Source organism: Vidua macroura, chromosome 12 (assembly GCF_024509145.1).
Source record: "Vidua macroura isolate BioBank_ID:100142 chromosome 12, ASM2450914v1, whole genome shotgun sequence".
In the NCBI taxonomy this organism is placed as follows: domain Eukaryota; kingdom Metazoa; phylum Chordata; class Aves; order Passeriformes; family Viduidae; genus Vidua; species Vidua macroura.
In genome coordinates, this window is record NC_071582.1 from 2,397,078 (window position 1) to 2,421,346 (window position 24,269).

At 47.6% G+C, this 24,269-nt stretch overlaps 1 protein-coding gene across 1 annotated transcript; it reads right to left on the minus strand.

Annotated features, from left to right (window-relative positions):
* Positions 1-24,269, minus strand: LOC128813497 (AT-rich interactive domain-containing protein 3B-like). The gene is made up of 8 exons (XM_053988687.1): positions 24,259-24,269; positions 23,949-24,066; positions 20,210-20,282; positions 10,287-10,470; positions 4,206-4,459; positions 3,857-4,114; positions 2,024-2,119; positions 1-723 (listed from the first exon to the last, which is right to left on the minus strand). The coding sequence occupies exons 1-8, from the start codon at positions 24,267-24,269 to the stop codon at positions 557-559; spliced, it is 1,161 nt and encodes a 386-aa protein (XP_053844662.1). The 3' UTR covers positions 1-556.

The window sequence follows — 24,269 nt, forward strand, 5'->3', positions numbered from 1 at the left end:
GGCTCCAGCAGAACCAGGGCTCCAGCAGAACCAGGGTCCCAGCAGAACCAGGGCTCCAGGAGAACCAGGGTTCCCAGCAGAACCAGGGTTCCCAGCAGAACCAGGGTTCCAGCAGAACCAGGGTCCCAGCAGAACCAGGGTTCCAGCAGAACCAGGGCTCCAGCAGAACCAGGGTTCCCAGCCCCAGTCCTGTCCCTGCCCTGGTGACATCCCAGGAGCTGTGGCCCCAGAGCCATCCCTGATTGAGAAACGCCAGGTGTGCCCCCCCTCCGTGGGAACACCACACACCCTGGGAGGAGGAGGAGGAGGAGGAGGAGGAGGAGGAAACAAAGAGGAAAAGGGAGGAAGGAAAGGGGTGGAACAAAGCCAAAAAAAGGCCGGACAAAGAGACGATGAAGGAAAACTCGCTGGCATGGAAAGGTTTCACCACCATCACCACCATCACCACCACCACCACCACCACCATCGTCATCATCATCATCATCCTCCAGGTGCTGCAGCCACGAGAGCAGGTTCCTTGAGGTGAGGTATGTGTGCACTCCCGGGGCAGCGGCCGTCACAGGGACCAGCTGGTGGAGGGCTCTGCGCCGGGCGTGCCCCGCGATGAGGTAGGGCTGGGGGAGCAGTGGGAGCTGCTGCTGCTGCTGCTGCTGCTGCTGCACGAGCTCTGCGGGCCCGAGCCGGCCAGGAGCTGCACCACGGGCTTCTGGGCAAACAGCACCCCTGTGGGCACACCGAGGGTGAGGCTGGGCACAGGGGAGGCTTTCCCAGCCCCAGGAGCCCAGCCCAGCTCGGGATGGCTGGTCTGGCTCCTGTGCTCAGCAGGGAAGGGGTGTCTGGAGCTGGAGCCTGTCCCTACAGGAAACCGATCCCAAATGGGTTCTGCCTGCGGGGGTTAGGGTCAGGCAGTGCCAGGCTTCCCACGTGGGATTTGCCCAAGGATGTGCAGGCGTGGCCTGCAGAAAGGAACTGCTCCAGGGGACAATTCCTGCTGGGAGAGCCGAGCAAAGCCCCTCCTCAGCAGAACAGGGACAATTCTCCTTCCTATTAATGCTTCCACGGGGATTTCAAAACCCTTCCCTCAGATTTTTAAGCACTATCACCGAGGGAAAGGCACTCCTCTTGCCCAGTCCAGTGAACAAGAATTGCCTCCCGCTGCCTTTTGGCAGGGACCACCCCCATCCCACCCCAAGGAGGGATCACCCATGCCCGGGAGGGCTGTCCCTCCCCCCAGGAGGGCTGTCCCCATGCCCAGGAGGGCTCCCCTGTGCCCAGGAGGGCTGTCCCCATTCCCAGGAGGGCTGTCCCCATTCCCAGGAGGGCTCCCCCATTCCCAGGAAGGCTCCCCCATTTCCAGGAGGGCTGTCCCCATTCCCAGGAGGGCTGTCCCCATGCCCAGGAGGGCTCTCCCCATGCCCAGGAGGGCTGTCCCCATTCCCAGGAGGGCTGTCCCCATGCCAAGGAGGGCTGTCCCCATTCCCAGGAGGGCTGTCCCTGTTCCCAGGAGGGCTGTCCCATGCCCAGGACGGTTGTCCCCATTCCCAGGAGGGCTATCCCCATGCTCAGGAGGGCTCCCCCGTGCCCAGGAGGGCTGTCCCCACGCCAAGGAGGGCTGTTCCCATGCCCAGGAGGGCTGTCCCCATGCTCAGAAGGGCTGTCCCCATTCCCAGGAGGGCTGTCCTCGTGCCCAAGAAGGCTGTCCCATGCTCAAGAGGGCTGTCCCTCCCCCCAGGAGGACTGTCCCCGTGCTCAGAAGGGCTGTCCCCATTCCCAGGAGGGCTCCCCCATGCCCAGGAGGGCTGTCCCCATTCCCAGGAGGGCTCCCCCATGCCCAGGAGGGCTGTCCCCACGCCAAGGAGGGCTGTCCCCGTGCTCAGGAGGGCTGTCCCCGTGCCCAGGAGGGCTGTCCCCGTGCTCAGAAGGGCTGTCCCCATTCCCAGGAAGGCTGTCCCATGCCCAGGAGGGCTGTCCCTCCCCCCAGGAGGGCTGTCCCTGGGCTGTCCCGTTCCAGCAGGGCTCTCACCAGCGTAGGTGGTGCCGTTGATCTCCACGGACATGTTGATGCTGCCGATGCCGTTGGGGGACAGGTTCAGCGCCGCCGCAGCGGAGTCGGCCTTGTCTTGTCCCAGGAAGGGAGGGAGGCAGAGTTAGAGGGCAATGATCCCACTCCCGGCACTGCCCCGAGCTGAGCACAGCCCCTTTGTCCCCTCCGCGGGCGGGAAGTCCCCACAGAATGCCCACATTCCTGGGAGTGCCCGAGGCCAGGCGGGACGGGGCTCGGAGCACCCTGGGACATGGAAGTCCCTGCCCGTGGCTTTGAGGTCCCTTCCAACGCAAACCATTCCAGGACAAGAGGACAGAGGTGCTGAAAGGCCTTGGTGAGGCTGGGAGCCCGCTGGCATTGGGAAATGTTTCCAAAATTCCCATTCCTGTCCCAAGGAAGGGCTGGGAGCACAAAGGATTTAACTCCCAGCTGGGTTTTGTTGTGGCTCGCTGTGCTCCGACTGCAGCAGCTCCAGCGGCCACTGGAGGGAGGGAAAAGCCAGGGACACTCCAGGAAAACCAGGATTTTCCCCAGCCTGGGCAGGGATGGGCAGCTGTGTGTGTGGAACTCTTCCAGCAGGCTCCCGAAGCTCCATGAGGGTGAGCCTGGATTTTGGGATTGCTCCTCCCTAAAAACTCCACATTGAACCTAAATGTTGTTACCAAGCCACGCTGAGCTTATCAAAACCACCCCTCAGAGCAGCTCCCAAAGCTCCACCTGGTTTTTACGGTGCAGTGGGGAAAAGGAGGACATGGAAGACAAGACAGCCCCTACCAAGGCGGGAACCCCATCCCTGAATCCTCAGGATGTTCCTGTTTGTAGGGACTGCGACGGTTCCCAGCGCGTGGATTTAGGAAGTTCAGTGGGAAAGCAGAAGCGAGGTGAGAGGGAACGAACACTCCTGGATAAAATTTGTATTCCCTATCACTGGCTCTTGTGGTTTGATGTGGAATTTGGTTGGATGCAGAGCTGCCAGGAACTGGGAGCACTGACATCACAGAAATCATTGCTACGATTCAGGATGAATTGTTTAAATACAGGCTGGGGAAGAAGCCCAGAAACAAGAACATTTTTTAAAAGCAATACAATCTAAAAAAGAAATAAGTTCTAAAAAAAAAAGAATTGCTGCTTCAGAGGAAGCTGCTTTGACCTTTCCCACCCATATTTGTGGCCAAGCACCTCAAAGGAGCAAGAAGAGCTCTTCCCTTGCTTCCAAGTTGTGCCAAACTTGACAAGCTCGGAGCTTTGGGAACGTGACAAAGGTCACAGAATTCACAGAATTTCACAGAATGACCAGGATGGAAGAAACCTTCCAGATCACCGAGTCCAACCCAGCCCCAACACCCCAACTGAACCCTGGCACCCAGTGCCACATCCAGGCTTTGTTAAACACACCCAGGGATGGGGACTGCACCACCTCCAGAACTTTATCACTCTTTCTGTAAATAACTTTTTCCTAATATCCAGCCTGTATTTCCCTTGGGGCAGTTGAGGCTGTATCCTCTGGTTCTGTCAGTTCCTGGAGAAAGAGCCCAGCCTCACCTGAGCACAGCCACCTTTCAGCGAGCTGTACAGAGTGATAAGGTCACCCCTGAGTCTCCTTTTCTCCTGAATCTGGGCTGGATTCGGACGAGCTGGAGAATAAACCCAGCAGGAAAACCCAACAAAACCTTGCACCCGAGTTCCTCCGTGCCATGCCCTCTGCCCGCGGCCCCCCAGAGGTGACCCAGCCGTGTGTGTGTGTGTGACATTCCAGGCTGGCAGCTTTCCCCCTCTGCTGCTTCCCGAGGAGTTTAGCCCGCTGTGCCTCACCTTTCCCGTTGATTTTGATCTTCATGGGGATCTGCCGGGCCATGCTGAACAGGTTGCGCTGCAGGGCCTGCTGCACCAGCCGCTGCTCCTCCTCCGTCATCCGCGGCACCTTCTTCTCCGGGGGCTCTCCCGCCTCCAGCCGCTCCCTCAGCTGCTCCAGCGTGGCCGTCCTGGCCGCCGCGGCGGCCTGCTGGCCACCCAGCGTCACCGGCACGGCCACGCGGCTCGGCATGGACACGGCCAGGGGCACGCCGTCACCTGGGCGAGGAGGGGTCGCTCAGCCAGGGGACATTGCCAACACCACCGCCACCGCCAGCTCCCGCATCCCCACCGCCGCCGCCGCGCTGACCTTTCCTGAGGGCCGGCGACACGCGGGGGTTGCCGGCGGCGCCGCCCGGCGCCACGCCGATGATGGGGAAGCGGATTTTGGGGGGGGACAGCAGGGAAGGAGGCCCCGGCGTGGAGGGCGAGTAGCTGAACAGGGAGGAGCTGTAGCTGGGCCGCCGGCCCTCGCGCCGGTTGCCGTCGATGGCGGCCTGGAGCTCGGCCGGGGAGCTCAGAGACTTCTTCTCGCACTCGTAGGCGTAGAGGTACTTCATGTACCTGGGGAGAGGGACACGGAGAGGGGTCACGCAGGCAGCACGGGGACAGGGAGACGCGTCCCGACGTCTTCGGAGGCACAGCTCGGCCTGGATTCGCTCAGTGTTTGGAGGGAAATGTGCCATTAGATATTCCTGATCTCACAAGGGTGGGAATTACCTCACAACCGGAATTTCACCTATAAATCATCCAGAATTGCCTCACAATCAAAATATTGTCTACAAATCAACCAGAATTCCCTCACATCTGGAATATCCTCAAAGGATCATCCAGAATTCCCTCACAAGTGGAATATCCTCAAAGGATCATCCAGAATTCCCTCACAACTGGAATATCCTCAAAGGATCATCCAGAATTCCCTCACAACTGGAATATCCTCAAAGGATCATCCAGAATTCCCTCACAACTGGAATATCCTCAAAGGATCATCCAGAATTCCCTCACAACTGGAATACTGACAATAAATCATCCAAAATTCCCTCAAAACTGAAATACCATCTATAAATCATTCAGAATTCCATCACTACTGAAATATTGTCTATAAATCATCCAGAATTCCCTCACAACTGAATCATTATTTATAAACCACCCAGAATTCCCTCACAATTTAACTACAGTCTATAAATTGCGCAGAATTCCCTGAAAATTTAAATATTGTCTATAAATCAACCAAAATTCCCTCCCAACTGAAATATCCTCAAAGATCACCCAGAAATCTATCACAATCGAAATATTCTCAAATAATCATTCAGAATTCCCTCACAAATGAATACTGACTATAAATCACCCAGAATTCCCTCACAAATGAAATACTGGTTATAAATCATCCAGAATTCCTTCACAACTGAATCATTATTTATAAATCACCCAGAATTCCCTCACAATTTAACTATAGTCTATAAATCACACAGAATTCCCTGAAAAGTGAAATATTGTCTAAAAATCAACCAAAATTCCCTCCCAAATGAAATATCCGCAAAGATCACCCAGAAATCTATCACAATTGAAATATTCTCAAATAATCATTCAGAATTCCCTCACAAATGAATACTGACTATAAATCACCCAGAATTCCCTCACAAATGAAATACTGATTATAAATCATCCAGAATTCCTTCACAACTGAATCATTATTTATAAATCACTCAGAATTCCCTCACAATTTAACCACAGTCTACAAATTGCAAAGAATTCCCTGAAAAGTGAAACATTGTCTATAAATCAACCAAGATTCCCTCCCAACTGAAATATCTTTTATAAATCACCCAGAATTCCCTCACAACTGAAATATCATCAATAAATCACCCAGTATTCCCTCACAAATTAAAGAACCTCTATAAATAATTCAGAATTCACTCACAAATTAAATCCTGACTATAAATCATCCAGAATTCCTTCACAAATGAATCATTATTTATAAATCACTCAGAATTCCCTCACAATTTAACTATAGTCTACAAATTGCACAGAATTCCCTCAGAATTGAAATATTGTCTATAAATCAACCAAAATTCCCTCCCAACTGAAATATCCTCAAAGGATCATCCAGAATTCTCTCACAACTGAAATATTACCTACAAATCACCCAGAATTCCCTCACAACTGAAATATCCTCTATAAATCACCCAGGATTCCCTCACAAATGAAATGTCCTCTATAAATCATTCAGAATTCCCTCACAAATGAAATACTGATTATAAAACATCCAGAATTCCTTCACAACTGAATCATTATTTATAAATCACCCAGAATTCTCTCACAATTTAACTATAGTCTATAAATTGCACAGAATTCCCTCAGAATTGAAATATTGTCTATAAATCAACCAAAATTCCCTCACAACTGAAATATCCTCGAAGGATCATGCAGAATTCTCTGAGAACTGAAATAGCCTCAAAGAACCATCCAGAAATCCCTCACAAATGAAATACTGACTATAAATCATCCAGAATTCCCTCACAACTGAATCATTATTTATAAATCACCCAGAATTCTCTCACAATTTAACCACAGTCTACAACTTGCAAAGGATTCCCTCAGAATTGAAACATTGTCTATAAATCAACCAAGATTCCCTCCCAACTGAAATATCTTCTATAAATCATCCAGAATTCCCTCACAACTGAAATATCATCAATAAATCACCCAGTATTCCCTCACAAATTAAAGAACCTCTATAAATAATTCAGAATTCACTCACAAATTAAATACTGACTATAAATCATCCAGAATTCCTTCACAAATGAATCATTATTTATAAATCACTCAGAATTCCCTCACAATTTAACTATAGTCTATAAATTGCACAGAATTCCCTGAAAATTGAAATATTGTCTATAAATCAATCAAAATTCCCTCCCAACTGAAATATCCTCAAAGGATCACCCAGAATTCCCTCAGAACTGAAATAGCCTCAAAGAATCATCCACAATTCCCTCACAATTAAAATATCAGCTATAAATTGCACACTCAAGTGGAATATCCTCAAAGGAAGGATCAAGAATCCCCTCACAACGGAAATATCCTCCAAAAATCACCCACAATTCCCTCACAATTGAATCATTATCTAAAATCATCCAGAATTCCCTCACAACTGAGCTATTATCCATAAATCACCCAGAATTCCCTCACAACTGAGCTATTATCCATAAATCACCCAGAATTCCCTCACAACTGAAATATCCTTTATAAATCGCACAGAATTCCCTCAGAATTTAAATATAATCTATAAACCATTCAGAATTCCCTCACAACTGAAATATCCTCACTAAATCATCCAGAATTCCTTCACAATTGAAATATCATCCATAAGTCACCCAGATTTCCCTCACAATTGACATCTTATCTATAAACTATCCAGAATTCTCTCACAACTGAAATATTATCTACAAATCACCCAGAATTCCCTCAAAACTGAAATACCAACTAAGAATTAGCAAGAATTCCCTCAAAACAGAAATATTGTTTATAAACTATCCAGAATTCCCTCAGAACTGAAATATTATCTATAAATCATCCAGAATTCCCTCACAATTGAATTATTGTCTATAAATCATCCAGAATTCCCTCACAATTGAATTATTATCTATAAATCATCCAGAATTCCCTCACAATTTAATTATTGTCTATAAATCATCCAGAATTCCCTCACAATTTAATTATTGTCTATAAATCATCCAGAATTCCCTCACAATTGAATTATTGTCTATAAATCATCCAGAATTCCCTCACAATTGAATTATTATCTATAAATCATCCAGAATTCCCTCACAATTTAATTATTGTCTATAAATCACCCAGAATTCTCTCACAATTTAACCACAGTCTACAACTTGCAAAGGATTCCCTCAGAATTGAAACATTGTCTATAAATCAACCAAGATTCCCTCCCAACTGAAATATCTTCTATAAATCATCCAGAATTCCCTCACAACTGAAATATCATCAATAAATCACCCAGTATTCCCTCACAAATTAAAGAACCTCTATAAATAATTCAGAATTCACTCACAAATTAAATACTGACTATAAATCATCCAGAATTCCCTCAGAACTGAATCATTATTTATAAATCACCCAGAATTCCCTCACAATTCAACTATAGTCTATAAATCACACAGAATTCCCTGAAAAGTGAAATATTGCCTATAAATCAATCAAAATTCCCTCTCAACTGAAATATCCTCAAAGAATCATCCAAAATTCCCTCCCAACTGAAATATCCTCAAAGATCACCCAGAAATCTGTCACAACTGAAATATTCTCAAATAATCATTCAGAATTCCCTCACAAATGAAATACTGATTATAAATCATCCAGAATTCCTTCACAACTGAATCATTATTTATAAATCACCCAGAATTCTCTCACAATTTAACTATAGTCTATAAAAATCGCACAGAATTCCCTGAAAATTGAAATATTGTCTATAAATCAACCAAAATTTCCTCCCAACTGAAATATCCTCAAAGGATCATCCAGAATTCCCTCAGAACTGAAATATCCTCAAAGAATCATCCACAATTCCCTCACAATTAAAATATCAGCTATAAATTACACACTCAAGTGGAATATCCTCAAAGGATCATCAAGAATCCCCTCACAACGGAAATATCCTCAAAAAATCACCCACAATTCCCTCACAATTGAATTATTATCTAAAATCATCCAGAATTCCCTCACAACTGAGCTATTATCCATAAATCACCCAGAATTCCCTCACAACTGAATTATTATTTATAAATCACCCAGAATTCCCTCAAAACTGAAATATCCTTTATAAATCGCACAGAATTCCCTCAGAATTTAAATATAATCTATAAACCATTCAGAATTCCCTCACAACTGAAATATCCTCACTAAATCATCCAGAATTCCTTCACAATTGAAATATCATCCATAAGTCACCCAGATTTCCCTCACAATTGACATCTTATCTATAAACTATCCAGAATTCTCTCACAACTGAAATATTACCTACAAATCACCCAGAATTCCCTCAAAACTGAAATACCAACTAAGAATTAGCAAGAATTCCCTCAAAACAGAAATATTGTTTATAAACTATCCAGAATTCCCTCAGAACTGAAATATCATCTATAAATCACACAGAACTGCCTCACAACTCAAATATCCTCTATAAATCATCCAGAATTCCCTCACAACTGAAATATTTTCTATAAATCATCCAGAATTCCCTCACAATTTAATTATTGTCTATAAATCATCCAGAATTCCCTTACAATTATTGTCTATAAATCATTCAGAATTCCCTCACAATTTAATTATTGTCTATAAATCATCCAGAATTCCCTCACAATTGAATTATTATCTACAAATCACCCAGAATTCCCTCACAACTGAAAATATCCTCAAAGAACCATCCAGAATTCCCTCACAACTGAAAAAAGGAGGTAAAAAGGCAAGGCTGGAGGGAGGTGAGAGTGAAAATTCCCTTCAGGAGCTCCTAAAGCTGAGGCATCATTTCCCCCCTTTAGGGGCTTTACCTTGTCGAGTGTCTATTCTAAATATTTACTAATAATACTACTAATTCTTATATTATCTTATATTATCTTATATCATTAATATAATATAATATAATATAATATAATATAATATAATATAATATAATATAATAATTTTATATTAATTATATTGTATTTTCTATAGTCTAACTCTGCATATTATATATTTTACTAATAGAGCCCCCTGTTGACAGAGTAAACAAGTCACCCTTTGTCTCCTCAAAAAGGAAAAAAAGCCCAGAAGTTTCTCTCCTCAATTTGGTTAAAAGACACCTCATAGGACCTTGGGGACTTCACCTCAAACCTAAGGACAGCTAATTAGACAAGAGCCAAAAAGTCCCGCCTGAGCAATTCCCTAGAAAAAGAAGAGAACAAAAGAAGCAAATGGCTTTTGTGAAGTGTTTTAGCAGGAGCAAGAACCTCTTGCCCTGGCTCGGTTTTTCTCTGTAAAGAGCTTTTTTATTTTGCCTTTATTGAATTTTTTTGCTTCCAGCACTGTCACAAGAGCCATCCTGCTTCTTTTATGCCACCTGAAGTCGCTGAGCTATCACAAGGGCACAATGCTTATCTCTGCGAGCTTATAAGACCAAGCTTGAAGAGAAAAAGCATTAAATAATACTTAGTACTAATAATTTCCTAACAACAATGACTAACAACAGGTATTTAATAACAGATAAGCATCTACCAACACAAACACCTAATATGATAATAACCACCCAACAACAGCTAAATACCCAGTAACAGCAAATATCCAAGAGCAAATGCCCAGTAAGAGATAAATATGCCAGAAGGGGACTGGAGCTCACTGGGTGCGCAGGGTGAAGGCGGCGCTGGTGATGGAGGTGGGCAGGTTAAGGCCTTTGGTGATCTCCCTCCAGATCTTCTTGTTGATGATCTCCACCAGCCCGCCCTTCTCCGTCACCAGCTTGTAGAGCATGTAGAGGTCCAGGATCTGCTTGGCCATGATGGGGATCCTGTTGATGGGAGTTCCTGGAAAAAAAGGAGCACAGAAAGGGTGAGGGCAGCTTGGAGGGGGATCCAGCTCTCTCCGTCCTAACAGGAAATTCAGGGAATTTGTAGCTTGGCTCGAGGCCTTTCCATGGAAAACCCTTTCCTGTGGGCAAAGGGAATTAGCAGAGCAATAAAAACCTGCAGCTCCTGGAATAGAAAGAGGGGAAGTTGGGACTATTGAGTGAGTTTTATGAGCTCAGGGTTAAAATCCTTGGATAAACACGCTCCCTCATCCCCCAGCATGTGCTGTTTGCCTGGGAACAGCAGAACCAAGGGAATCAGCGCTGGAGAACATCTCTCCCCCACAGAATTCCATCCTCCCTCACATGTTCAGCACTTGGAACAACCTGGAGAGGTAAATAAAGGCTGCTCCTTCCACAGAGCTTCCAGCCTCCCACTCGTTTTCCCTGAATGTGCTCCCAAACAATTCCCTGATGTGCTCCCAAACAATTCCCTGCATCCCAAAACCAGGTCCTGCTCCATCCTTCTGTGTATTTTGGGTTAATGTGGAAGAAAATCTGATTTTTAACCTGTCGGCACCCCTTTGGCAGCTCCTGAAAGTGCCAACGCCCAAACGAAGGGGATTTAGGCACGGAGAGGAAGAAGGAATAATAAAAAGCTGAAGTGGCAGAGCTTTTATTTGGCCTGGGAAACTCTGTCCTGGATCAAAGGGCCGCCCAGCCCATCCTGTCCCCACAATGGGCAGCCCCAGCCTGGCAGGAAGGCTGGGAGGGGGGTAGGGGACAATTGTGGAATCCCCAGTCCACTGCTGGCAGCCCCTGCTCCCCCGTTTATGGCCCTATAAACGGGTTTATTCCGTGCCATGAAAGGAGCCGGGCCCTGCAGATGTCAGGGGAATTTTTTTCCCTGTCTTTTCTTTGGGAATCCCATTAGGCACTATTAGCTCGTGGTGCCAATTCCCACAGGTTAACGAGATGCTGGATCAAACAGCCCATTTTTGCAGCTCTAAAGGGCTGAAAACCCCACAGATTCAAAGCGCTCAGGGGCGGTTTGATCAGGTTTTGTAGCAGTTTATATCAGTCCCAGCCTCTTGCCCCTTCCCTGCCCACAGAGAAGATCCCACATTTCAGGGGCACAGATCCCTCAGGGAGCACAGAGGGAATTCCAAACCCTCCAAACTCTCTGTGGCTCCATCCCTTCCTCCCAAAAACCCTCAATTTCCTCTGTTTTTCTTCCCTGGCATCCATTTTGTCTCAGGGTGACAGCAATGGGAATCAGGGCATGATCAAGTTACCTCCAGCTGTCACTCATCACCTGAGTCACACCCGCAGGGAAAACAGGGAAATATTTCCTTCCAAAGCCCCCGGGACACCCCAAAATTCCTCTTCTTTTATTAATTAGCCACAGCAGCAAAGCCTTTGCTCAGCTGGGGGACGGTGAAGCCAAAGCCAGCCCAGTTTCCTCAATCCAATTTAGGGAATGGCATTCACTTGTCCAGCAGGGACTTTCATGCAGCTCTCATCCGGATGGACAGAGAAAGGGAAGAGCCATGGATAAAGCTCTCAGCAACTCAGAAAATATTAACAAATATCTGCTTTTTAATACCCTGCCTTTCCCCAAACATGCTTCTACCTTCCTCCAGGCTTCCCCAGCTCAGCAGCTGGGAAAATACAGAAATTATTAATCCAGATACTCCTGGGAGAGGCACAAACATCACCTGCATCCCTGGGGAATGAAGGCTGAAGCACTTCCAGGGAGCTGCTCCCAGCTGGAGCAGGAACAGCCACAGGGTCTGACCTCCCTGAACCACCTCAGCACGCCCAGGACACCTTCCCTCCCTCAGCCGTGCTTTAAACAGGACCAAAGTGCCTCGAAATTTCATTTATAAACCCACCTAACCAGGGATTTATATACAAACATGCATTTATAAACTCAGCTAAATGTGTTTACACACAGAATATAAATTAATCCACTGAGATAAAACCTTGAGTTTGGTTAAATGATAAAATTCCTTTGTGCAGCTGAGAAACTTTAGAGCAGGGACAGAACTGCTCCCAGGAGCTGCAATAATTCCATCACCTCAGCACCCCCAGGACAGCTTCCCTCCCTCAGCTTTGCTTTCAGCAGCACCAAAGTGCCTCGAAATTTCATTTGTAAACCCAGCTAAATCGAGATTTAGACAGAAACACACATTTATAAACTCAGCTAAACAGGGCTTTATACAGAAACACGCATTTATAAACTCTATTACACAGAGAATATAAATGAATCCACTGAGATAAAACCTCGAGTCTGCCTTTCCACCCCTAAATAAAATTCCTTTGTGCAGCTGAGAAACCTTAGAACTGCTCCCAGGAGCTGCAATAATTCCATTTTCCACGTGTTCCTCCAGCACTGCCCCAACGCCACCCCGCAGATCCCGCAGAGAGCCGGTCGGGGTTCGGCCCCGGTGAATTCCCGGTGTTTTCCAGAGGGATTCGGTGCCCCTCCTCCCCCAGCCCTGCCCGGGGAAGGCGATAAAGGAAGGTTTTTATTGGAAACCCCCGGCGCTGCCACAGGAAAGGCTGAAAGGGCAGAGCCCGGCGGATCCTGCGCCGGGCAGGGCTGTCAGCGCTGTGATGGATTACTGTCATCTGGCAGCGCCAGGATTAATGATCCCGGGGGCAGGGGGCAGAATTCCAGAGGGAAAGGTCAGCAGCCGGGGCCACGGCACAAGACTTGTTGCCTTTTGATGGTAAACTCATTTTACTGTACTTGCAAGCCTCCTGCCCCGAGCCCTGCCCGGCTCCCAGAGGCACAGGAACCTCCTCCTCTCTCAGTTTCCTCGGAAAATAACTTCTGCCTCTCAGCAGAACCCCAGCCCCATCACTTGCCTCACCCCAGCTCTGTAATTTGGCTCATCCCAGCTCCATCACTTGGCTCTTCCCAGCCCCATAATTTGGCTCATCCCAGCTCTGTCACTTGGTTCAACCCAGCTCCATAATTTAGCTCACCCCAGCTCTGTAATTTGGCTCAATCCCAGCTCCATCACTTGGCTCAATCCCAGCTCCATCACTTGGCTCAATCCCAGCTCCATCACTTGGCTCTTCCCAGCTCCATCACTTGGCTCAATCCCAGCTCCATCACTTGGCTCAATCCCAGCTCCATCACTTGGCTCTTCCCAGCCCCATAATTTCACTCACCCCAGCCCCATAATTTGGTTCATCCCAGCTCTGTAATTTGGCTCAATCCCAGCCCCATTACTTGGCTCAATCCCAGCTCCATCACTTGGCTCATCCCAGCTCCATCACTTGCCTCATCCTAGCTCTGTAATTTGGCTCAATCCCAGCCCCATCACTCGGCTCTTCCCAGCTCCATCACTTGGCTCATCCCAGCTCTGTAATTTGGCTCAATTCCAGCTCCATCACTTGGCTCAATCCCAGCTCCATAATTTGGCTCTTCCTAGCCCCATAATTTCACTCACCCCAGCCACATAATTTGGCTCATCCCAGCCCCATCACTTGGCTCAATCCCAGCTTCATCATTTGGCTCATCCCAGCCAAATGAGGGCACGAGGAGTCTGTTCCCACTGGGAAAGGGAAGATGCAGAGTCATCCCAAGGGCACCTTGTTTTCTGAGGAGAAAGGCAGCCAGAATCCAGGTTTCTGGAATGAAGGGTTTCCCAGAGGAAGGCTGACTGGAGCCATCAACATCTCTGGCCTTTGAGGGAATGTCTCCCACAGAATTTCACAGAATGACCAGGTTGGAAGAGACCTTCAAGGTCACTGAGTCCAACCGAGCCCCAACACCCCAACTGAACCCTGGCACCCAGTGCCACATCCAGGCTTTGTTAAACACCTCCAGGGATGGGGACTGCACCACCTCCCTGGGCAGCCATTCCAGAACTTTATCACCCTTTCTATAAAAAACTTTTTCCTAATATCCAACCTGTCTTTCCCTTGAAAAGCCTTTTCCCCTTCCTGATCTCTTGAACTGCAGTAGATATATCTGATTTGGCCCCTACAACTATCAGAAATTCACAGGATGTCCTTCGCAAAATAGTTTTGTGTTACCCTAAAAATCACATCTGATGACTGATGAGAGTTTCTTAATTATGCCTTATTGATGTGAGCACCCTCCAACACTACAGCTTAATACATGTCCCCCTTGAAGAGAGAATTCTGCAGCCTTCAGGGGCGAGATGCAGCCTCACATCTCACTGCTGCAGCCACGATCCTGCGGGCTAGAGAAATACTTGAAAATGCTGTCAGAATGATCCCCCCTGCTATTGACTGAGGGCAGTAACTACCAGGGCAGCACAGGGTGGAGATGTAAATGGCAAATGGCAAATGGTGTGGGTAACAGCAGCTGCCCAAGAGAAGAACGTGGTGCCAAGCGTGGGTGCACCCACTCGTGCCCAGATCACCCACACGTAACGGGCACTGGCTCCAAAGCTTCTTTAAAAAAAGAAGAAACCATCAGAGGGATTAAGCAGCAACTGGGGAATTAGAAAGTCTTGAAGAAAAAGGAGCTGCCTTGAACAAAACTATTAAAAAAAGCACAATTGTTGATTTGCTAAGTGTCATTAGTAGCTTCCTGTTCTAGGGAGCCTAAGGGGTTAACCCAGAGGGACCTCAGTGTCCCCTCTGTCCCACGCTGGAGCTCCTGGAGGGGCTGAGCCCCAGGAAAGCCTGGAATGGCTGGGATTACACCCAGGAATCACCTGGGGAAGGGGGTCTGGCACATCCACGGCTGAGGGATTAATTGGGAGCACCCCCTCCCTCCCATCCCACACCACCCCAGGGCTTTGTTCTCCTCTCCTCCACCCTCCCTTGGCCAGAGCTGGCAGTCACACCTCAACCTGCAGATGCAGACTGAACAAAACTGCCCCAAAGCTGGGCTTGAGGAGAATTCCAGGGAATTTTAGGGCTTTGCTTGGCCTCCATGCCAGAGATTCCCTTCCACACAGGGATTTCCAGCAGCCTAAGCCACGACTTGTCCTGCACAAAGAGCATTTAATCACACCCAGCTCTGCTTTCCCAACCACCTCCCACCCTCCCTATCCAATTTCCTCCACAAGTGTCCATTTTACAGCAAGGAACAAAGGAGGTGAGAATCCCCAGGGTTTGTTCAGCACAGAGACGTTGAAATCCCACTGAAATGGGATATTTCACTCCCACTGGAGTGAAAAATAGGCACGGAAGAGACATTTTTAAGCCATGAGCAGGTAAATAAAAAGCTGCTCTTCCCACTCCAAATATGTTCAGGGGAGATGCTGCATCAGGCAGCCAGAAGGAACAGGTTTTCCCCAGGAAACTGGGAAAGCCCACAGTGATTTAAAATAATACTGAGCCAAATCTCAAGAAAAGCAGAATTTTGTGTTCCTTTGAAGGGAGGCACAGAAATTCCATGGGGTGTGGGAATTCCCAGCTGAAGAAAGGGAAAATTCATTTTACAGCAGCAAATCGACTGCACCCCTGCGCTGTCTCAGCTCCTGGTTTGCTCAGATCCCTCTCCAAGGATAAATCCTGGCTGGTTCAGGGGTTCAGCCTGAGATTTATGGGGTTTGGTTCTCCAGAGTTGGGATAAAAAGGAACAGGGATCCCATGGAGAGCTGCAATTCCTGATCCTGCCCTGATCCCATGGAGAGCTGCAATCCCTGATCCTGCCCTGGGGATCCCATGGAGAGCTGCAATCCCTGATCCTGCCCTGGGAATCCCATGGAGAGCTGCAATCCCTGATCCTGCCCTGATCCCATGGAGAGCTGCAATCCCTGATCCTGGGGATCCCATGGAGAGCTGCAATCCCTGATCCTGGGGATCCCATGGAGAGCTGCAATCCCTGATCCTGCCCTGATCCCATGGAGAGCTGCAATCCCTGATCCTGCCCTGGGGATCCCATGGAGAGCTGCAATCCCTGATCCTGCCCTGGGGATCCCATGGAGAGCTGCAATCCCTGATCCTGCACTGGGGATCCCATGGAGAGCTGCAATCCCTGATCCTGGGGATCCCATGGAGAGCTGCAATCCCTGATCCTGGGGATCCCATGGAGAGCTGCAATCCCTGATCCTGGGGATCCCATGGAGAGCTGCAATCCCTGATCCTGCCCTGGGGATCCCATGGAGAGCTGCAATCCCTGATCCTTGGGATCCCATGGAGAGCTGCAATCCCTGATCCTGCCCTGATCCCATGGAGAGCTGCAATCCCTGATCCTGGGGATCCCATGGAGAGCTGCAATCCCTGATCCTGCCCTGGGGATCCCATGGAGAGCTGCAATCCCTGATCCTGCCCTGGGGATCCCATGGAGAGCTGCAATCCCTGATCCTGCCCTGGGGATCCCATGGAGAGCTGCAATCCCTGATCCGGCCCTGGGGATCCCATGGAGAGCTGCAATCCCTGATCCTGCCCTGGGGATCCCATGGAGAGCTGCAATCATTGACTGAAGACAGAAAAACAAGCAGGATGGGATTCATAACCTAAAGTTGGAATTAGACAATTAACTCCAATATGCAAATGGAGCAGAACTCATAAAAGTGAGACACCTCATGACCAATTTTACATTTTGGGACCATTTGGGTTCACCTGGGTGCAGCCCTGGCTGGGCTCTTGTGCTGCCCAAGGTGGCTCCATTGAGGAAATCCTTTTAATAAATCCCTGCTTTATTCTTGAGCTCAGTCTAGTCTCGGTTCTAGCTCAGCCTTCCCAAGGCATCACCCCTAGCCCTGCTGTCTCACCCTCCCTCTGCTGTCCCCTCCCAGGCACAAAACCCCACAAAAGCCAGTGCCAACCCCTCTCTGCTGTCCCATCCCAGGCACAAAACCCCACAAAGGCCAGTGCCAGCTCCCCTCTGCTGTCCCCTCCCAGGCACAAAACCCCACAAAGGCCAGTGCCAGCCCCTCTCTGGTGTCCCCTCCCAGGCACAAAACCCCACAAAGGCCAGTGCCAGCCCCTCTCTGCTGTCCCATCCCAGGCACAAAACCCCACAAAAGCCAGTGCCAGCCCCCCTCTGCTGTCCCCTTCCAAGGTTTCTGCTGCTCCAGGGCCCTTTTATGGCTCCTGGGGACAGCCCTACACATCTGATCTGTGTTAGAGCTTTTCCACGGCTGCCCCTTCCCAGGGGCATCCCAAAACATCCCAGCCTTTTCATCCCTGCAGCTCCTGTGAAATCCCATTAATCTTTGCAGTTTCTGATCCCTCAGCTCCTCCTGGACAGCAGCAAATCCCCGATTTTAGGTTTTTACAGCGGGATTTTTATTGGCAGAGCTGCTGCCCGGCCCCACAGACACCAGGTGCAAATTGAGCAGCTCTTCACACTTTGCTCTCTGGAGAGGAGCTGGATTTGGGGTTTTTTGGGAACCAGGCAGCTCCTGAGCCTGGGACTGGGATGTTAGGAACACTTTGCTCTTGGGAGAGGAGCTGGATTTGGGGTTTTTTAGGAAAAAGACAGCTCTTGAGTCTGGGATTGGGGTTTTAAAAACAGTTTCCCCTCAGGAGAGGAGCTGGATTTGGGGTTTTTTTGGGAACCAGGCAGCTCTTCAGCCTGGGATTGGGATGTTGGAAACACTTTGCCCTCAGGAGAGGAGCTGGATTTGGGTTTTTTTTTTTGGGAACCAGGCAGCTCCTGAGCCTGGGACTGGGATGTTAGGAACACTTTGTTCTTGGGAGAGGAGTTGGATTTAGGGTTTTTTGGGAACCAGGCAGCTCTTGAGTCTGGGACTGGGATGTCAGAAACACTTTCCCCTCAGGAGAGGAGCTGGATTTGGGGTTTTCTTGGGAACCAGGCAGCTCTTCAGCCTGGGATTGGGATGTTGGAAACACTTTGCTCTTGGGAGAGGAGCTGGATTTGGGGTTTTTTGGGAATCAGGAAGCTCTTCAGCCTGGGATTGGGATATTAGGAACACTTTGTTCTTGGGAGAGGAGCTGGATTTGGGGTTTTTTGGGAACCAGGCAGCTCCTGAGCCTGGGATTGGGATGTCAGAAACACTTTGCCCTCAGGAGAGGAGCTGGATTTGGGGCTTTTGGGAATCAGGAAGCTCTTCAGCCTGGGATTGGGATGTTGGAAACACTCTGCCCTCAGGAGAGGAGCTGGATTTGGTTTTTTTTAGCAACCAGGCAGCTCTTCGGCCTGGGATTGGGATTTTAAAAATACTTTCCCTTCAGGAGAGGAGCTGGATTTGGGGTTTTTTTTTTTTGGAACCAGGCAGCTCTTCAGCCTGGGATTGGGATGTCAGAAACACTTTGCTCTTGGGAGAGGAGCTGGATTTGGGGTTTTTTAGGAAAAAGACAGCTCTTGAGTCTGGGATTGGGATGTCAGAAACACTTTCCCCTCAGGAGAGGAGCTGGATTTGGGTTTTTTTAGCAACCAGGCAGCTCTTCAGCCTGGGATTGGGGTTTTAAAAACGCTTTCCCCTCAGGAGAGGAGCTGGATTTGGGGTTTTTTTGGGAACCAGGCAGCTCTTCAGCCTGGGATTGGGATGTTGGAAACACTTTGCTCTTGGGAGAGGAGCTGGATTTGGGGTTTTTTGGGAACCAGGCAGCTCCTGAGCCTGGGATTGGGGTTTTAAAAACACTTTCCCCTCAGGAGAGGAGCTGGATTTGGGGTTTTTGGGAACCAGGCAGCTCTTCAGCCTGGGATTGGGATGTTGGAAACACTTTCCCTTCAGGAGAGGAGCTGGATTTGGGTTTTTTTTTTTGGGAACCAGGCAGCTCCTGAGCCTGGGACTGGGATGTTGGAAACACTTTGTTCTTGGGAGAGGAGCTGGATTTGGGGTTTTTTAGGAAAAAGACAGCTCTTGAGTCTGGGATTGGGGTTTTAAAAACAGTTTCCCCTCAGGAGAGGAGCTGGATTTGGGGTTTTTGGGAATCAGGAAGCTCCTGAGCCTGGGAGTGGGATGTTGGAAACACTTTGCTCTGTGCCACTGACACCTCAGGGCCACCAGAGCCCTCCCTGGGCCACTGACACCCCTGGAGGGCACCCCAAACGTTCCGAGGTGCTTCTGTTACCCACCGCCCCAATGAAAGATATTTGAATTATCACCAGTCTGCTCTGAGAACTGGATTGGGATCACTGGCACCCTGGGAATTCCCAGGAAAAGGTGCCTGGGATTTTCAGGGCATGGAAACACCAGCACTACATCAGAAAGGGAAGAGATTGAAGGCGAATTTAATGTAATTTAATTCAAATTAATTAAATTAATATAATTTAAATTAAATTAATTTTCAATCAATTCAATTAAAATTAATTTAAAATTAATTTAAACTAAATTAATTTTCAATTAATTCAATTAAAAGGAATTTAAAATTAATTCAATTTAAATTAATTTTCAATGAATTCAATTAAAATTAATTCAAAATTAATTCTATTTAAATTAATTTAAAATTAATTCAATTTAAATTAATTTTAAATTAATTCTATTTAAATGAATTTTCAATGAATTCAATTAAAATTAATTCAAAATTAATTCAATTTAAATTCATTTAAAATTAATTCAATTAAAATTAACTTAAAATTAATTTTATTTAAATTAATTTTAAATTAATTCAATTTAAATTAATTGAAAATTAATTCATTTTAAGTTAATTTTAAATTAATTCAATTTAAATTCATTTTAAATTAATTCAATTTAAATTCATTTTAAATTAATTTTATTTAATTTAAGGGGCAGATCTTCCCTACTGCTGTCCCCAGATGCCAAGGGCAATGCCCCAGGTGGCAGGATTGTGGAAGAATCCCCTCTCCTGGCCTGGGTCAGCCCTGGAGCCCAAGGAAATTCACTCACCCCTCTTCTGCATGAAGATGAAGAGGTCATCCAGGAACTCCTTGCGCTCGGGATCGCTGTCCAGTTCGTAGAGCTGCGGGCAACGAGCCAAAGTCAGGCCACAGCTCCCGGGGAGACGGAACATTCCGGAATTCTGCCCTCGTCCAGCGGGGAGGAAAGCACAGGCAGAGAGGGGAGACACGGACAGGGACCCGGGGGCTGGGGGGCCATGGCTGGAGTGGAGCCCCAGGGATGGAAAGGATTCCAGAGGTGGAAAGGATCCCCAGAAAGGGAATGGATCCCCAGAGGTGGAAAGGATTCCAGAGGTGGAAAGGATTCCAGAGATGGAATGGATCCCCAGAGGTGGAAAGGATTCCAGAGGTGGAAAGGATTCCAGAGCTGGAAAGGATCCCCAGAGATGGAAAGGATCCCCAGAGATGGAATGGAGCCCCAGAAAGGGAATGGATCCCCAGAGATGGAAAGGATCCCCAGAGGTGGAAAGGATTCCAGAGATGGAATGGATCCCCAGAGGTGGAAAGGATTCCAGAGGTGGAAAGGATTCCAGAGATGGAATGGATCCCCAGAGGTGGAAAGGATCCCCAGAAAGGGAATGGATCCCCAGAGATGGAAAGGATTCCAGAGGTGGAAAGGATCCCCAGAAAGGGAATGGATCCCCAGAGATGGAAAGGATTCCAGAGGTGGAAAGGATTCCAGAGATGGAAAGGATTCCAGAGGTGGAATGGATCCCCAGAGGTGGAAAGGATTCCAGAGGTGGAAAGGATTCCAGAGGTGGAAAGGATTCCAGAGATGGAAAGGATCCCCAGAGATGGAAAGGATTCCAGAGATGGAATGGATCCCCAGAGATGGAAAGGATTCCAGGGATGGAAAGGGGCCCCAGGGATGGAATGGATCCCCAGAGATGGAATGGATCCCCAGAGATGGAATGGATCCCCAGAGATGGAAAGGATTCCAGAGGTGGAAAGGATTCCAGAGATGGAATGGATCCCCAGAGATGGAAAGGATTCCAGAGATGGAAAGGATCCCAGACATGGAATGGAGCCCCAGAGCTGGAATGGATCCCCAGAGATGGAATGGATCCCCAGAGATGGAAAGGATTCCAGAGCTGGAAAGGATTCCAGAGATGGAAAGGATTCCAGAGATGGAAAGGATTCCAGAGATGGAATGGATCCCCAGAGATGGAAAGGATTCCAGAGATGGAATGGATCCCCAGAAAGGGAATGGATCCCCAGAGATGGAATGGAGCCCCAGAGATGGAAAGGATTCCAGAGCTGGAAAGGATTCCAGAGCTGGAAAGGATTCCAGAGATGGAAAGGATTCCAGAGCTGGAAAGGATTCCAGAGATGGAATGGAGCCCCAGAGCTGGAATGGATCCCCAGAGATGGAAAGGATTCCAGAGGTGGAATGGATCCCCAGAGATGGAAAGGATTCCAGAGGTGGAATGGATCCCCAGAGATGGAATGGATCCCCAGAGATGGAAAGGCTTCCAGAGATGGAATGGATCCCCAGAGATGGAAAGGATTCCAGAGATGGAATTGATTCACAGAGATGGAAAGGATTCTGAGAAACAGAAAGGATTCCAGAGATGGAAAGGATTCCAGAAAGGGAATGGATCCCCAGAGATGGAATGGAGCCCCAGGAATAGAAAGGATCCCCAGAGATGGAATGGAGCCCAGGGATGGAATGGATCCCCAGAAAGGGAATGGATCCCCAGAAACGGAATGGATTCTAAGAAATGGAAAGGATCCCCAGAGATGGAGTGGAGCCCAGGGATGGAATGGATCCCCAGAAAGGGAATGGATTCCCAGAAATGGAATGGATCCCCAGACATGGAATGGATCCCCAGAGCCAGGAAAGATCCCCAGAGCTGGAAAGGGTCCCCAGAGACTGAATGGATTCCCCAAAATGGAATGGATCCCCAGAGCTGGAAAAGAACCCCAGAAACTGAAAGGATTCCAGAAATTGAATGGAGCCCCAGATATGGAACAGATTCCCAGAAATGGGAAGGATCCCCAGAAACTGAATGGATTCCCAGGAATGGAAAAGAAAATGAAAATTAAAAACATGTCAAGAAATGGAATGGATCCCCAGAGCTGGAAAGGATTCCCAGAAATGAAACGGATCCCCAGAGCTGGGAAAGAACTCCAGAAATTGAAAGGATCCCCAGGAATGGAATAGATCCCCAGGAATGGAAAGCATGCCCGGGGATGGAATAGATTCCCAGGAATGGAATAGATTCCCAGGGATGGAATAGATTCCCAGGAATGGAATCGATCCCCAGAGATGGAATGGATCCCCAGAAAGGGAAAGGTTCCCAGAAATGGAATGGATCCCCAGAGATGGAATAGATTCCCAGAAATTGAAAGGATCCCCAGAGCTGGAAAAGAACCCCAGAGATGGAAAGGATTCCCAGAGATGGAGTGGATTCCCCAGAAACTGAATGGATCCCCAAGAATGGAAATGGATCCCCAAGAATGGAAAAGAAAATGAAAAACATGCCCAGAAATTGAATGGAACCCCAGGAATGGAATGGATTCACAGAGCTGGAAAAGAACCCCAGAAATGGAATGGATCCCCAGAAATCAAATGGATTCCCCAAATGGAATGGATCCCCAGAGCTGGAAAGGATTCCCAGAAATGAAATGGATCCCCAGAGCTGGAAAGGATTCCCAGAAATGAAATGGATCCCCAGAGCTGGAAAGGATTCCCAGAAATGAAATTGATTCACAGAGCTGGAAAAGAACCCCAGAAATGGAAAGGATTCCAGAAATTGAATGGATCCCCAGAAATGGAACAGATCCCCAGGAACTGAATGGATTCCCAGAGCTAGAAAATATCCCCAGAAATGGAAAAGAATCCCAGAAATGGAATGGATCCCCAGAAATCAAATGGATTCCCTGAAATGGAATGGATCCCAGGAATGGAAAGGATCCCCAGGAATGAAAAAGAACACCAGAAATTGAATGGGATCCCCAGAAATGGAATGGATTTCCAGAAATGGAAAGGATCCTCAGGAATTGAATGGATCCCCAGAAATCAAATGGATTCCCCGAAACAGATCCTGCTTCCAAATAAACCAAAAGCCTTCAGGAATGCCAGAAATCAGCCCAGAATTTATCTGCTACAGGAATAATTTACTATTTATAATTTTTATTTATTTATAAATAATGTGTGTTTCTATTATATATAATAAATATTTATAAAATTTATTCATAAAATAGGAATTTTAGGTTCTATTTATAGAAATATTGATAAAATAGAAATCTTTTCTAAAATAGAAATATTTTCCAAAATAGAAATATTTATAAATATTTATTATTTATAATTTGGGCTTGAAATGCCCAAGTCATTAAAATGAAGTTCCCTAGGCCTTTTGGGGCTGGATTCCTGGGAAGCCCTGGAAGAGCTCAGCTGCCTTAGTTTAAACTCCAGCTGCTGTGACACATTCAAATCCACAAGCACAGCATTCCAAAGGGAGAATATTCTTCTCCCAGCTGGAGAAAAACTGGATTAAAGCCTTTAAATATCCAAAATCTGGTTGTTAATTCTTATTTCAATAAGAATTAAATATTGTAACCCCATACAAGGCAACAAAGCAGCCCCAAACTGCAGGACAAAGTGGTTTTCCCATAAATTCCCTGCAGGGAGGGCTCTGCCATGGATCAGGGGGAGGATTCCCCAAATTTCCCAAGTTCCCCAAATTTCCCAAGTTCCCCAAATTTCCCAAAGTGCCCGGACAGACCTTGGCAAAGTCTCGGGAGATTTCCCTTCCCCGGCAGCCGTCGCCTTCGTCGCTCCAGCTCACACCGCCGTTCTGGGGAGGCAAAAACAGCAAAGGAGGGAAGGATTCCCAAGGAACGCTCCGGAATTTTTAGGATTTTTAGGCCCAAACACACAGAAAAGCAGCTGCTGGTTTAGCTCGAGGTGGTGAGAAAGGCGGGGAGGGGATCTGTGGCTCTGTCACAATTTCCTGGTGTTGCATCTCAGGGTATGGGGAATATTTCTCTGTCTGTTCTGAGAAGTTCTGATCCCTGGGAGAACACTGCTTTTACTCTGCCTTCAT

Coding starts and splice junctions, on each gene's coding strand:
- LOC128813497 (XM_053988687.1), bottom strand. Junction 4,460..10,286: donor GCCTTCACCCTGCGCACCCA/GTGAGCTCCAGT, acceptor CCCTCTCCCCAG/GTACATGAAGTACCTCTACG. Junction 724..2,023: donor CAACGGCACCACCTACGCTG/GTGAGAGCCCTG, acceptor GTGTGCCCACAG/GGGTGCTGTTTGCCCAGAAG.